The 15307-nt window shown below is 40.1% G+C and overlaps 1 protein-coding gene across 2 annotated transcripts in view; it reads left to right on the top strand.

Moving 5' to 3' along the window:
• Window positions 1-15307, top strand: part of mad1l1 (mitotic arrest deficient 1 like 1) — a 62657-nt gene that overhangs the window by 28360 nt on the left and 18990 nt on the right. For both annotated transcript variants that reach the window (XM_078275934.1, XM_078275922.1), the window contains exons 16-17: window positions 831-1062; window positions 6387-6580. In XM_078275934.1, the coding sequence (XP_078132060.1) occupies window positions 831-1062; window positions 6387-6580 (426 nt within the window). The remainder of the gene's footprint in view (window positions 1-830; window positions 1063-6386; window positions 6581-15307) is intronic.

Raw genomic sequence — 15307 nt, 5'->3', positions numbered from 1 at the left:
TTTTTAATCCTAACCAAGATCAGACAGACCTGAATTGACTACATGACCTGCAGACTTCTATATGAAGTCAATCCAAGCACAATGACAGCTGAACAAAGACTGACCTTGTTTTGTCATTTACAGCCAATACAAACCACTAATGATAAATGTATCAACATAATTCATAAGCGGCAACTGCTTTGATAATCGATTACTTGTTTAAATTATGTTTCCAAACGAAACTGTCCACTGTTCTCTGGTTCCAGCTTCTCCAGTGTGAGCATTTGCTGCTTTATATTTTGCTTTTATTTACGGAATATCTTTGCATTTTGGACTGTTTGTTGGACAAAAGACCTGAAGATGTCACCTACAGTCAGTCAATGATTTTCTTTGGGACACAACAATGTTTCAACAGAAAGGAAGTCATAGTTTGGAAATCGATAGTTGGGCATGAAATGTATATGTCAAGGTGCATCAAGAGCCCACCGTTTCAGCAGAGGTGTGTACTCTTGGTGTTCCAAATTAAAATTTGGACACACATAGACAATATTATTTTTTAAAGAGCAGAAAAAGAAATGTCTTAAAGTCATTACTAACAACCTTTTTATTGACCTGCTTTAGTACCACATCTAATGCTGTTTAAGACATAACTTGACTACACAAGGGATTGATTTTCGGACCCTGCTGTATAAATGAATGTACTTTTCTCAAGTTATCTATGAAATTACTATTAATAGTATGTCAGTTCTGTATTTCTTTAAACATCTTCAGATGTCCAGTGTGGACAAGAAGATTGTATTCCGTTCAAGTTAAAGAACTGATCTTTATCTTTCTGTCTTATTCTGTCTCAGGGAGACTATGATCCCGTCAAAACCCGAGTTCTCCACTTCAAAATGAACCCTACCTCTGTTGCCAAGCAACAGCGCCAGCAGGATGTTGAGGCTCTTCAGGAGGAAGTGACACGTCTCAGGGAACTCGTACGCTCATTGCAGGATGGAGGTGCCATGGTCCATTCACAAGACGACTCAAGTATGCACGCCCCCAGCCTTGGCCTCAGTTTTCCACCATCAAAGGAGGTGCTGGGTAAGATCAACAACACAGACACACATTTACATGTTTGTACTAAATTGGCTCATTAGCTTGTACTACCCTCGTATTCAATGAAACCGGGTTGAACATTTACTTTTCTATTGTCTATCACACTGCTGTTACCATAAAGTGATGAGAGATGCCATAGCTGAGATAAGGGCCACAGCAAACATTATAGGAGAAATAAATCTTGACCAACACAAATAACATTCATGTATGGCACAGTAAGTACATGTACATAAAAGGCTTGAGCTGTAATTACGTAGTTATTTCATGTACCGGTGAAACCGTTTGAGCGGTTACTTATTTGATTACTTACCAAGGTTATTAAGGTAAATGTTGGTAAAAAGACTGTCATAGTAAACATTAAAGAAGCAATTGGGTATTGTACTACTTTCCACACTGCACATTTTTGATGTGAGGTGCTGTTCCCTTTTTGGACTAATGAAAAATAATAAATGAGAGAAACTGTTTACTTACGCCCTCTATTGGCTGCATCTTAAACCAAAGTAAGAATGGAATTGCTCTGCTGGCCTTTGTCCTTCTAGTGTCCAGAGTCTTACGACAGGCAGTTAGATGGGGAAAGTGTAGTTATGACAGGGTTAAATATTTAATTGGAGTTCAGGGCAGTTCAGCGCTGGAAGTCTGTTGGCTAATTTGTGAACTGAGGACCACAGTGCGCTGCTCTCCCTCTCTCTCCCTCTCTAATATTCACTCTTCCTCTGTCTCTCGCTCACCAACACTCCTCTTGTCACTTCTCCCTTTACAACTTCCACCATTCTTTTTCCTTTGTTAGGCTTCATTTCACTCTTGTCTTTTCTTCTGTCATTTCCCCCCGTCTTTAATTTAGCCTGTCTGCTTCTGACCCATTCTTCTCCTGAAGTGATAATTGAGTTTCCCACCGGTATGTTCAATTTACCCTCTAGCAGATAATACAGACCTAATTTCTGATACCTGCTCTTATCTTCAGACCAGGGTTAAAGTAATGAGATGTCTGTACAAGTATCAAAGATAAACTGAATACATTTCATGTCTTTGCGATCAGCACAGACTTATATTAAAAAAAGTGTTATTTCATCAGCTCTATTGTTAGTTATTGACCCTTACAACCTCACCACAAAATTTGCATGTGTAATTAAGAAATGACAGATCTAAAATAACCTTTGCAAAACAAAGTGCTCAATAGAGCCAAAAACCCTACTTGTCGTTTTAAGACATTGTGGGTTTGGAGACTTTTGTTACATGAGAATAGTATCATACTATTAGTCAGTTGTAACTATTTGGAACATTTTGTGTAAATAGAAATTAGTAATTGATGTCTCATTATTTTCCATATTTTTCAACACATTAACAGAAAAACACCATTTAAAAACAATGAAAGAAACAACATGACATCATGACTTTGCGTAAACATACACGCCCACGTCCGCTAAGTGACGTGTTATCTGTACGCATTTTGAGCTATCCGCGTGTATGTCTACACTGTATACAGCGGGCGTTAAATACACGCCATTTGAGTTATCGGTACGTATTTTGAGCGCCATATACAGCGGACGGGTTGGGTTTAGGAAAAGAAGAAAGCTACGGTTGGGTTTAGGAAACGTGACGCACGGGACCCGAAGGAAGCGTGACACGATCCCCGGTCTCCTGGGTCAAAGCCCTGTGTTTGACCCATCCACCACCCCGACCAACCTCCCTATGCAGATTTTCGCCCTTTCATACTACTCACTACGGCGTAAATTCACACGCAATCGCAAGGTAATGTAAGTCAATGGAGGCCAAACAGTGTTGATAAACACGCTAGAAAGTGAGTATGCGTCTTGATAACACGCTAATAATAGCATAGGAATTGGCGTGTCATACACACTCCACATCAGTCTGGAAAGAAACAAAATCGACACAATGCATTTATTGAAGTAACTGAGAGCTGAAGATCACATAAATACAAAACTCACTTTTACCCATAAGAAGATGATTAAAATAAACATAATGGAGCTAATGTTAAGGCAACTTACCACAGAGACGCCACAGACTCTAATACATGTTGGGGTGCACGGCTCAAGTCCCCAATACACAAAACCAGATCTCCGGAAAATCAATTAATTCAAAAAAGAATGAAACCACTTATCAGTAACAGTTATCAGTTAATAGTATAAAAATAAACTGATGACTGATAATAAATAATATAAAATGTAAATTGAAATGAATACCCAGTGATGGCAAGTGGAATCATTCTCATCATTCTCACTGTCAACTCCGCTACACAAACACAATTATTGCAGTCATGAAATGTCCATTTACATTCTAAACTGTGGGTCATGAGAAGCTTTTTAATGGCAGCCAATTAGTTTATTTTAAATAGACAGCCATGTTTGTGTATAGGTAAGCAGTGCTACCCATTACCTTAGAGCTAAGTATGACAGTATAACAATAGTCAAATGAAGTCTAGGATTACAGTGACAGGAATTATTCTTTAATTTGGCTCATGTTTACCCTTGAATAGCCTTCTATTATACTCATCAAGGATTAAAAAAAAATTAAATTAAACCAGTGAATAAATAAAGCCGTTATTAAGTATTATTTCTGGCTTTACACATGACTGCATTTTGTGAATAAATTATTTATTTTTTTACTTCTTCTTGGAAGCGCCCTGAGGATTACTTTGCAGTGGAATGTGAAAATATGATTAAATATATAGAGTTTGAACTGACACTTTACTTGTCTTCCTACTGTAAGGCTTCTATATAGTAACACATCTTGTCAGTGCTCTGTGGTGTAGCCAGGAATTAGACTATACTGCTTACAGATTAATCTGTCCAGGGTATAATTCCCCTACTTTTACTGCTACAGTGTAACCCATCTCTGCTTTACCACCTCCATGATGAGTGATTTGTGTATATGTGATAATGCTTTACCTGTTGGTTTAAGATTTGATTTTTGATTTATTTTTTACAATGAAATGGTGCGTTTTTCATACATTTCACTGTAGAACATTGGCCGTTCTCCTTTTGAACATGACTAGAAGTCAGAAGTCACAAGAAGCACAGTCGGGACAATATTACACTTGAGTTGCGTTTCCTGGGCAGATCGGTCACCTTTTGGTAAACTCCTGCTGTTCTTTGTTGGTAAAACAACAAATCATTTTGTCAGTACCATTTGTGTTCATTTTTCCATGTTACATTCAACAGATACATATGCAAACATTGGACAAAGTTCAGTTTGGAAAATGAGCAGTCAAAAATATAAAAAAATAATAGGCTCCCTTGTGTGCAGTGGAATTTTCTTGACAGCTTTTAAGAGAGAGTGCGCCCAGACCCCTAGAGACCAATTAAGGCTAAAAGTCAGAAGTCACTTACTTTGTCAAAACTTGACAGTTGGTATAAAAAAATGCTTTGATTTAGTCACTTAACACATTGGCACATTTGTGTGTGCACTTGTACACATTCGTCTTTACATAGGCAGTAACATGTTTATTTCCCAGCGTACGTGCTTATTTGTCTGCATGTTGCAGTAAATTTAAGCAGCGTCTATTTCATACTTGTCACTTGAGAATTTGCGGCCATTTTCAGGGCAGTTTGATAGCTGTCATATAGTGACAGTTTTGTCACACTGCTGAAGTCTTGAAACAGTATTTATCAGCACTGACTGGCACTCAAGAGGAGCCCAGTCACCCAGGAGATAGACAGGCGCACAGAGAGAGACACACACACACACACACACACACACACACACACACACACACAAGTTAAGTATAAGTTTATACTTTTGAGCTTTTACTTGTTTGATAATGAATGTTAAAAATGTAATGGGCAAAGAGAAATATGATGAGTACAAATACTTATCAATCGAAATGAGCCACTTTTACTATAAACTGCTGCACAGATATAAGCTGTATGTTCATGTGTTTTTAATAGCCCAAACAAATTCCGAATTTGCGACTGGTTGGTGTTTGCTGTCAGAAGGTAAATTCATTCAACATTTATTTATACTCGAGAGATCATTGAGGGGCGGCCCTCATTTACAATGACATTGAGTCAAATTACAAAGACAAAAACAAAACAACACAGGAAAGAAGTGACACCATGATAAGAAAAATAGAAAGACACTAAAACTTTCTGAATTGGAAAGATTATTTGATAAATGAATTAGGATAAAAAGGATGCAAAAGAAAGTTTGTATAAATGATGTAAAGCAATTACAAGTACAAGTGTGCCGGTTTAAAACCAGATTTCTGAATTGTCCAAATGGCACAACTGAGTGTGCTGTAATTTGTTCCAGGAGTCAGGTTGTACTGTAGGTAGTACAATAATACTGGTTATTTGAACATTCTTATTAAAGTAGATTCACATTTGAGTGAGTGAAATGCTTTTGACCTTGGAAAAATGAATCAAAACTATAATAAGCATGTTATCTGCCTTTTTGTCAGAGTTTTTCTTCTCTTTTGAATTAACCTTTTGTTAATTCTCTTTCTGTTCTGCCTGTTTTTGTTACACATTTTGACACAACTTTCTTGTGATGTAAATAGCTATTGACAACAACGCTCACTGCTATTTAATTAGAGCAATTTGTCCACTTTTCTTCGCATGCGGTCCTTTTTGAAAGGATAGAGCACACACTCCCCAATAAAGACGCCCCAGCTGTCTGGTGCTGTGGTCAGATGTTTCGGTAGTACATAAAACCAATTGAGAATGTTTTTGGTAACCTTGTGGAAACATTTGCCTCTTTGTGGCTTGTCTGTTCTCCTCACTTCTTTCACCATTTCTAATGTTACAATATATTCATGCGCAATCACACACGCTCAAATGCATGTGTATCACTTGGAACGTTTTCTGCAGTAATAACATTTTAAATTTCTTCCATAACGACTCACTTTTGCTCTGACAAACCCATTTCTCTGCCTTCTCCAATCGAGTCTTCCAATTAAAGCAATTACCGCAAATTGATTTTCAACAAATTAAAGTCAAGCCCCCATCCTGCTTCTCCTCTCCACGAATCTGCTCCCAGCTCGGAGACGGAGCTGACTGCTTTAGTCCCCACCACTACATGTTGTGCATTATAGTGGATTGTTAGACCCTAAGAGAACAGATGAAGTGCCTCAGGGAGTCTATTTTTGATATGGAGCTGTCCATCTGTGCTGTACTAGCTAAGTGAGTTGAGCATGTACTTGTAGAGCCCGGTGGAAAAGAAGTCTTGCACGTGTTGCAGAATCTTAGAGGAAAATGTCTGAGTTGCTCATGTATACAGAGTGATGTTATACAAATATTGTGTCAGAATATCTGACTGATGTATTCTCCCTACCTTTTGTGTGTGTGTTGCAGATTTACGTAAGCAGATGGAGAGTTCAGAGCTCCGGAACCAGAGGCTAAAGGAGGTGTTTCAAAGGAAAATTCAGGAGTTCCGCACAGTCTGCTACGTCCTGACCGGCTATCAGATGGATATCACCACAGAAAACCAGTACAGGCTCACCTCAGTCTATGCAGAGCACATGGACGACTCCTTGCTCTTCAAAAAGGTATTTCAAAGAGACAGTATTTACACACAAAGAGGTAAAGGTGATGCGTGAATGTGTGGTAAACTGTAACACGACCTTTAGGACCAGAGAAACACAGATTTGAAACACTTGATCACAATATTACCATAAACCAAATCCCAGATAACCGGTTATATGTAATCATATCAATATTAACAATGTATTTCTAGCTTTATGTACATCTATACCTACACACTTGCTGAGATCAGATATGGTTGCACGTGGCTATGAGCCACTGGCAGTGTGTATTTCTGTAAGCATATGCACCCTGATCATTAACATAGAAGTGTGAAGTTAAAAGGGAAAAAAACTGTCAACATCAAAATTCCTACAGGCTGTAGCATCTGTGAGAGTGCTGATATCTGTCTCGATTGGGATCTTTGACTAATGCTTCATGAAGTGCAAATTTGACCTTGCACGGTGTTTCTTTTCTCCCCTTTTTTTTTTACTGAATCCCCCATCTCCACGTTTATGCACCATTATGCCACATTATGGCTTTGTGCACTACTCAGCCATGCAGGGAGAGGAACAGAGACTCTCCTCTGCTGTGTGTTTGTGTGTGTGGGTGTGCAATGTCGCAGGGCTGCATTAATCGATCACCACTCCCCATACACACATTGAGTGGGCTAAATAAAAACTGTATGTGTGTCTGTCCTTAGCAGTTGAGCTAAATCCTTTTCTTAAGTAGCTTTACAGTGAAAACATCCTGTTGTGCTCCCTTTGCACTTACCTCTTTGTCTCCTTCCTTCCCCTTCTCCCCTCTCTCCATCCTGTCATGCTACACTTTTTCCTTTTATCTCTCTCTTTTTGTTTATCTCTCCCCTTCTCTCCGTTGCTTTCTGATCTGAGTGTCTAGCAGTAGCTAATCACTGTGTTATGATAGGGGGCCTCTAGCTACAACAAGAACCGTGGAGAATCCATACCAGCGAGGTAGAAGGCAGCTTTATTATCTTGGCAGGGTGATTATAGTGGTCAAGTGCTAGACTGTTGCGACTGCTCATTGCTGCCTTGCTCATGGACTCACTTGAATGCTAGTGGAGTGGGAAAATAACATGAGAATAAGAAATGGGGGAGATTAGAGTGTGTTTGTGTGCGTGTATATATATATATATATATATATATATATATATATATATATATGCTGGTGTCCAATCTGCTCCATTGAACCCACCTGCGACCCTGCCAGAAGAGATAATTCACTGTCAATATTTATTAACCTCAGACTGCATTATAGAGCGAACACACACACACACACACACACACACACACACACATACAGACAGTCGTGATACCCTCATAGTGCGCACTGTCACACTCAAATGCACACATACTCCAATCTCACACTACAGAGATTGAGTGTACAGGCATACAGATGTACAAATACATTAGGGGCTTTCCGACCGCAGGGTTTTTTGCAGTTCTTAGAACTAAACATTCCTAGAACACTTTTTTCGTCGTGTTCCGACAGGAAAAATTTGGGGATTTTTAAGTTCCTCTGGCCGCTGTAGCGTACTTTTTTAGCTCCTATTTCAGAGCAGGGTCTTTTCCCTTTTCCCTTTTCCTAGGTGTACTTGATTGGTCGAACTTATAAGTCCCGCCCACTGCCAACTCGGAAACCATCTTATTCATCATTAAATTCACTTCTGACAACGTTTTAGGCGAGAAATTAACTGTTTAGATTTCGAATATAGGCAGTCTTGCAAAAATTGATGCCGAATTGACAATTTGCTTCAAAGTTTTCGGAGTTCAGAAGCTCCATGAAGTGAGGCGACAGCCAGCAAGCGTCTGCCCCGGCCTCTAGCTCGTCGCTCGGCCAGTCATGCCCAGACACCTCGCGGTAAGCTGGAGGTCTCTCAGACCTCTCTCGTAAATAAGAGGCTTTTATTTCGCCGTTGACGGTTCGTTTGTTTAAATATCACAACACATGTCCATCACAAGATTAATGGGAACCTGTGGTTAACTGTCTTTTCGGAGTTAAACTCCACAAGCGTGTCCTGCGGCTCACCGGCAAAGACCGTTGCAGTGCTTGCGTCACTCCCTTACCCCTCCTACCAGTCCCTATGGCCACTTGGCCAGTGGGAATGCAAACGGAAAAAAAGATTTTGGGGGAGTAGTTCTTAGAACTGCTTAGAAGTGTACTTTTCCTCTAAAAAGTACAAGTACTATCCGGTCGGAAAGCACCTTAACACACAAAACAGAGGCTCAAACTTCCTGTATTAGTATTCCGGGTGTTCTCCACTGTCAGAGTGTGTATGACACACGCATGGTGGCCTATGGGAGCAGCGAGGCCTGTACTACTAATGGAATATGACACTCATGCACACACGTATAAAGGAACACCCACACACACACAAATGCACATGAATAACAATATACATAATATTCTCTTGGTGTGTGTGTGAGTGTGTGTGAGACTGTAATCTTGGTTATGAGAATATAAAGTGGACTAATTGTAGGATGAGGCAGGAGTAAGTGGAGAGCAAATGGGGATTTTGGACAAATAGGATTCTAATGTTATTCACCTCCCCAACAGGGTTGCCAGATAATCCTGCTAATATCCCCCTCTAGCAGAGGCACCCAAATCCCCCTCCTATGGTGTAAGCTGTTTAACCTGCAACTGTCACATTCTCTCTCTCTCTCTCTCTCTCTCTCTCTCTCTCTCTCTTTTCTAATGCGTTCATTATATCAAATTCTCATTCAAATTATTTCGTCAACCTTTATTCACAATTACTTTTCAGCCCTTTTAAAATCGCTACAATTTAGTAATCAAAACGTTTCAAGTTTAATTGTCACTTTTCTGTCTCTCTCTCACTCACTCATTCAGTCAGTCCTGTGTGATTATCAGCAGGGATTGTAGAGACCCACAATGATAGTAATCATGGCTCCAAGAAAGGTTTTGTTTATTCAGTCTTTATCACTAACTTGGCTCAGAGGTTGTAATTTAAACTACTTTTCCCCCCATTTCATCTGTAAAAGGCGTCAAATGCTAATTGAGGTTTTTTGGGGGGAACGATGATACTGAAACAATACTTCAGTGATCGTAACTTATGTAAACTTGTGTTTAAGATTGAGAGAAAATACAGTATGTATTTTTTTTTATTTCCTCGATTAATCCATAGTCATTTCATCTATAGAATGTAGATACAATTCAGAAAATGCTGCTCGCAATTTCCTAAAGCCAAAGGTTCAAAGCTCAGTCCAAAATAACTTATTCAGTTTACAATAATATGAAAAAGCAGCAAGTTCTTGCTTTGAACAAGCTGCAACCAGACATAAGATACAGTATGGAATAGTAGAAACTAGGACAACATGTACAGCATTTTTAACAAAAGACGTAAGTGGTTAAATCTAAATGTACCACCAAACAAATATTGCTGATATCTGAACTTCATATCTGAGTGCTACTTGCCGACCTGTGGATGAAACCAAATCCCCAAAAAATTACTACAGCTCTTGCGAAATGGGTGGCAACTAACTGCAGACCTGTCAGCATCGTAGAGGACTCGGGTCTTAAAGACGTAGGCTGCTACGGTTGGCATGTTCTGAATTTTGCAATAATGACATATTCCTACATTTTTCTTTTGTTTACAGTAAATAAATAATAAACAAATGCAAATCTTAAAGTCAAGTTCATTAAGCAACTTTCTTTGCATTCATTTGATTCCCAGTCAAGATAGACTGGTAATAATGGCGTTCCATTGTTAATATGTACTTAAAACAGTTCTGAAATGCAAAATAATAGAATTGTAATCATGTGATAAAACAAAAGCAATTACTCGCGATTAACTATAGAAATTCAGCGATTAGTCGCGATTAAGAAAAAATTAATCGTTTGATATATATATAAAGACTGTTAGTCTTGTTCAAAGTTACTCATTTATTTCATTATTGCATCAACTTTATTTTCAGGTAAATCCAGATGTACACCCCCACAGCCTTTACTTAAAATGTTTTGAATTTTACATAAATTTGTTGACTTCAAAGCAACCATAATCTAATTATGTTGGTTGGGTTGTTGTTGTTTTTACAGAATAAAGTCAAAAGTCAGGATGTGTGTTCCAGTGGTGGGAGATCAACAGTTGTGCGTGTCAAAGTTGACTGTAACTGTGTGGCCTTCAAATACTAGTGTTGTGAACAAGAACCAGTATGATGCAACAGCTTACTTAGTCATAACTAGTTCATGTGCATACATGCTGTTTGTCAATTAATAATGGATTAATGCAATGTTATGTTAAAATGGCTTTGATGACAGAATTAGTTAGGGAAAGTGTGCAGAACATGTTTGTGTATTAGCCTGAAATGAGCATTTGTGTAATTTACATTTTTAGCTTGCCCCTAGGTGAGAGAGCTGATTAGCGTCAGTGATTAGATATTTATGAGGCTCTGCTAATCAGTGAGATAAACACCTTAGCTGTGTGAGCCAGTGAGTTATTTGAACATTTTTCTTCCAGAAGTTTCAAGGAGATGAAGGCACTGCTTGCAACCTTACCATTTCCCCGATTTTAAAGGTTCACATAAACGCAAAGTCCAAAAAGTCTGATGTCACAGGATACGATAGAAGCTTTATTGGCAGTTTTTTATTGCACACACAGTGATTAGATTGCTGCAGGCCCATGAAATAAGTTTGGTTAATTTGCCTTAAATTTCCTCTAAAGTATTACAAAAAATAGTTTATAATTTATGTGTATAATGCTGGCTATAGACAGGTAGTAGCTCAAATGAAGCAGTGCATCTGTCAGATAAAGATTTGGAAATTGAGAAACTTCAGTTGAGTCAGAATAGTAAAAAAACAAAAACAAAAAAAAAAACAGACACATTGTAGACAAACGAGTCCTTAAAGTTGGATGTCTCTTTAAGTAATCTCCCAAAGCAGACCCACTGCTGGGCTTACACACTACTGCTATTGATTAGCTCATTAACAAACAAACACACACACACACACACACACACACACACACACACACACACACACACACACAGCTCTGCTCTCCACAGCAGTGACTGAAAACTTTTTTCTTCCCCCTCCTAATGAAAGGAGAAGATAAAATCTCAGGGCCAGCTCATTAAAACATAGTCCCAATTAACTGTCAACCTTCTCACCAGAGAGAGGTGGAGGGAAAGAAAAGAATGTATGTATGGATGGATGGTGCCGGTGGTAGGTGATGTGTAGACAGAGCAGAACGTTTCAATAGTGGCACTGGTTTAAAGAAGCAATAAAATAGTGTCTTTTGAAAAATAATTTTCTGTTCGCGAAAGTGAGAGAAGGAATTGGAAAGTTAATGAAGTACCGTTTATGAACACTGTCGAGGCTTAAGGACCTGTCTCTGTTTTATCAGCGACTTGGGAATGATTAACGCCACACAAATGTGTGTTTGTCTGTGAATGTGTAATAATAACTGAAGCACAGCCCGACTATCAGGGTTGCTGCTGACTACAGGGCCAGTTAGACTCGTGCCATGGGAGGGGTCAGGAGCTGGAGCGCTGTGGCCCAGCTGAGCCAAAAAGGTTTATGGTAACACTCTTTCTCACCCAGTGATAAGCCTGTTATCTCCTGCCTCTCTCATTTTCTGACCAATCAGATTTCATGCCACTAGTGTGTTAGAGTGGTAATAGTAGCAGGCAGTGTGGCAGCTACTTAAAAATGTTAAGGGCCGATAAAGTGTTGCGTTTTTTTTAACCATTTTTTGATTAGACCGTAAAGGGGAATGAGCAAGTTCATTTTACAGTGAAACACCTGTACTGCCTGGCAAAAGGCAAAGCTGCTTGAGGGAAGGGGGTGGGAGGTCAGGGCTAAAAAAGACAGCAGCACACATCAAAACATTTCCAACACACCTACGACTACGTGCATACAATCACAACAAGCATTACATGTGACAACAAGTATTACGTTAATTACATGCAGTCTAGAACACAAGCATCGGACATACACAAGCTGTAAGACCAACGTGCAAAGCAAAACCGCAGCAGCAAGAAAACAAGAATATTTCCATAGGACAACCAGTAAGCAGCAGACAGCGGTTAAACGCAACCCCCTGTTAGGAGAATAGTTAGAGCAAGAATGGCAGGTGCATCGAGTGAGCGATATCAGTGCGTGTGTGGTCAAGCAAGGAGAGCGGTAACGGAGTGAGAGTAGCGGATGAGTGCGGCTGTGAAAAAGAGATAGCAAAGACAACGTAAAGTTAGTTAACAGTGAACACTAAAGCAACAAGCTTCTCAAGACACGGTGTCTTCATCTGTTGGCAATACTGCCGGTAAAGTGAAGGGTGTTACCCACGCCTCCCCTGTGCTTCCCGGGAGGAACAGGAAAGACGTAACCCCGATTTTCCACTGGGCACGTCTGTGCTGCGTTCCGGTTTTGTTCTATCCTCCGCCACGCCCCATACCACACCAGAAACGCCTCAGAAGCGGAGCGTCTTGCTGCCTGACTCGCAGATTATATTGTCTCTACTTTGTACTTTACAGAACAATCGCGTTTATTAAGCTAGTATCTACCTTCCACTCCAAGCCCTCCTACTCCATGCCTTCTCTTTTCTGGCGTTGTCGTTATAAAAAAGATCTGTGATGCCTATTATGTTTTTCCACCTCTAAGATGAATCTCTCGTAGTCTGTAGTGTTGTACAGGAGACCATATACGATATTGGGGGGTGTCTTTTGCTAAATTGACTAGATGCTCTCGCTGTTTCACTTCCTGCCCGGCTGTCCAAACGGCTCGCGGCTTCCGTGAAAATAGACGTGGCGCGTATCTTTAGCGGAGCAAGCATTGACTTCATCAATGACTCCGGAACAAAGCGCAGACGTGCCCAGTGGAAAATAGGGATGACATCCCACTCTACCCCGCCTCCGCAAAAATATCTAACTCCCAACTGTTTACTTTATGCTTTTTCTTTAAATACTGTAGAGTAACAGTAACAGTAAACAACCTTTAATTAAACCTTACGACATATGTTGCAGCACAGTGTTTCCATTTCAGCTCAATGTGAGAGTCTTTACAAGAGTCTTTCATTACAAGAGTCATTACAGATAAAAAAAAAGTGTGTTCTCCCATAGACTGTATAAAATAGGTTTGCCGAGGGCAGGGCATAGCAGACGATCCACAGCACAGCAGACTAGCAGCTGAGTAGAGAGTGTGGGCGACTCGGCAGTCTGATAACTCAATGCTCTCTCTACCAATATAAGCTGCATTTTTAGGCCTTTATTTGGATAGGACAGCTTAGACTAGGAAAGGGGAGAGAGAAGGGGAATGACCTGCAGCAAAGGGCTGCAGGTCGGAGTCGAACCTGCGGCTGCTGCGTCGTCGTGGTTGAATATTTGTGTGTACCGTATGCTTATCTTAAATCTTTCCCTGTGCAAAATGGGTCTACAATTATCACTGAAACAAGATCAGTAATGTCTTGCATTCCTATCGTACGTTGTTTATAAGTCATCTACGGTTTATTTGTGTGTGTGCACATGCATGATCTCTGCATGTGTGCAAGACAGAGTTGAGAGCACCAAAAATGAATATAAAACTAAAAAGGATAGATGAGTGGGTGTTTTTAAATATTTTGGGAAGAGAAAGAGGGCTTCCTGGGACTGAATTTCACTTTGCTCACTGACTAAAACAAAACACTGACTGATGTATCGCTGATAGCTATCAGCAAAGCACTAATAAACAGTAAACACCCACTCTGATGGGAATACAAGAGTGAATAAATGAACTGCATTTCTGTGGATGTGACTTTATGTACTTAAACCTTCAGCGAGAAATCTTGGAGTTCAAATCCCAGAGAAGGAAGAGAATGTTGACTCTGATTTCTCCTGACAGTTTCCTGTCCTGCTTGCCCTCAGGGTGTGTATGAGTATATTTGTGTAGGCCTGTGCATGCGCTTGTCTGTGTCGCTGGCTCCTCTGGTCGATGTTCGGAACATATGTCTGCTGTCTCCATGGTAACGTGATACACCAGAACCACACATGAGTCCACCTGAGGTTGTGACTTTTCCTGAGCTGGAGAAGCCCTCCCTAGTTCTGTCACAGACTCACAGCAGTTCACACATTAATGTTGTCTTTAGGGCTGAAACGATTCCTCAAATAATTTGATTAGACAGAAAGTTTGGGATCATTTTAAGCTGCAAACATGCTACTACATCATCTCTGTAGAAAACATCCAGTGTCCTCATCCATTCCACGGAGCGAACCCGACACAAGGTAGCTAACTAACGTCTGCTGCTCTCGTCCACCGCGCTGTTTTACACAACTAGCCTACAGCATGCTACTCTGCTAATAGTGATGTTTTACCAACAAGCTAAAACGAAAGCTGTCGGTTTGTAGTCTGTTTATTAGTTTGCTACTAATCTTTGGAAACTGGAGACAAACCGGCTCCTCCCCCCAGCATGGCCACTTAATATGCACGTGAATGACGTCATCATGCTGGTGATGTCTGCATTCTTTATTCTTTCTCCTCACTCAGTGTTAGCCTTCCTAATGTGTCCCCCAGAACAGTGTAGTTGAATAGCCCTGCTGTAAGCTTTGTACCGTCACATTTACCTGGGCTTAGTGAACAGCTCTTTTGCATATCCAGTGCAAAGAGCCAGCGGCAAGAAGGGGAAGGGGGTGAAAAATATTAACATTTGGGCCACCAAAGATGTACTTGGAATTTAACAATAAAAAATGTTGCTTTTTCAAAAAAAAAAAACCTGTCTTTTGGATATAAATATCCTTTTTTTTTATAGT

The sequence above is a fragment of the Sander vitreus genome, chromosome 2 (genome assembly GCF_031162955.1).
Source record: "Sander vitreus isolate 19-12246 chromosome 2, sanVit1, whole genome shotgun sequence".
Lineage (NCBI taxonomy): Eukaryota > Metazoa > Chordata > Actinopteri > Perciformes > Percidae > Sander > Sander vitreus.
The sequence above is the reverse complement of the archived record's forward strand: the minus strand, read 5'-3'. Positions and strand labels throughout refer to the sequence as shown.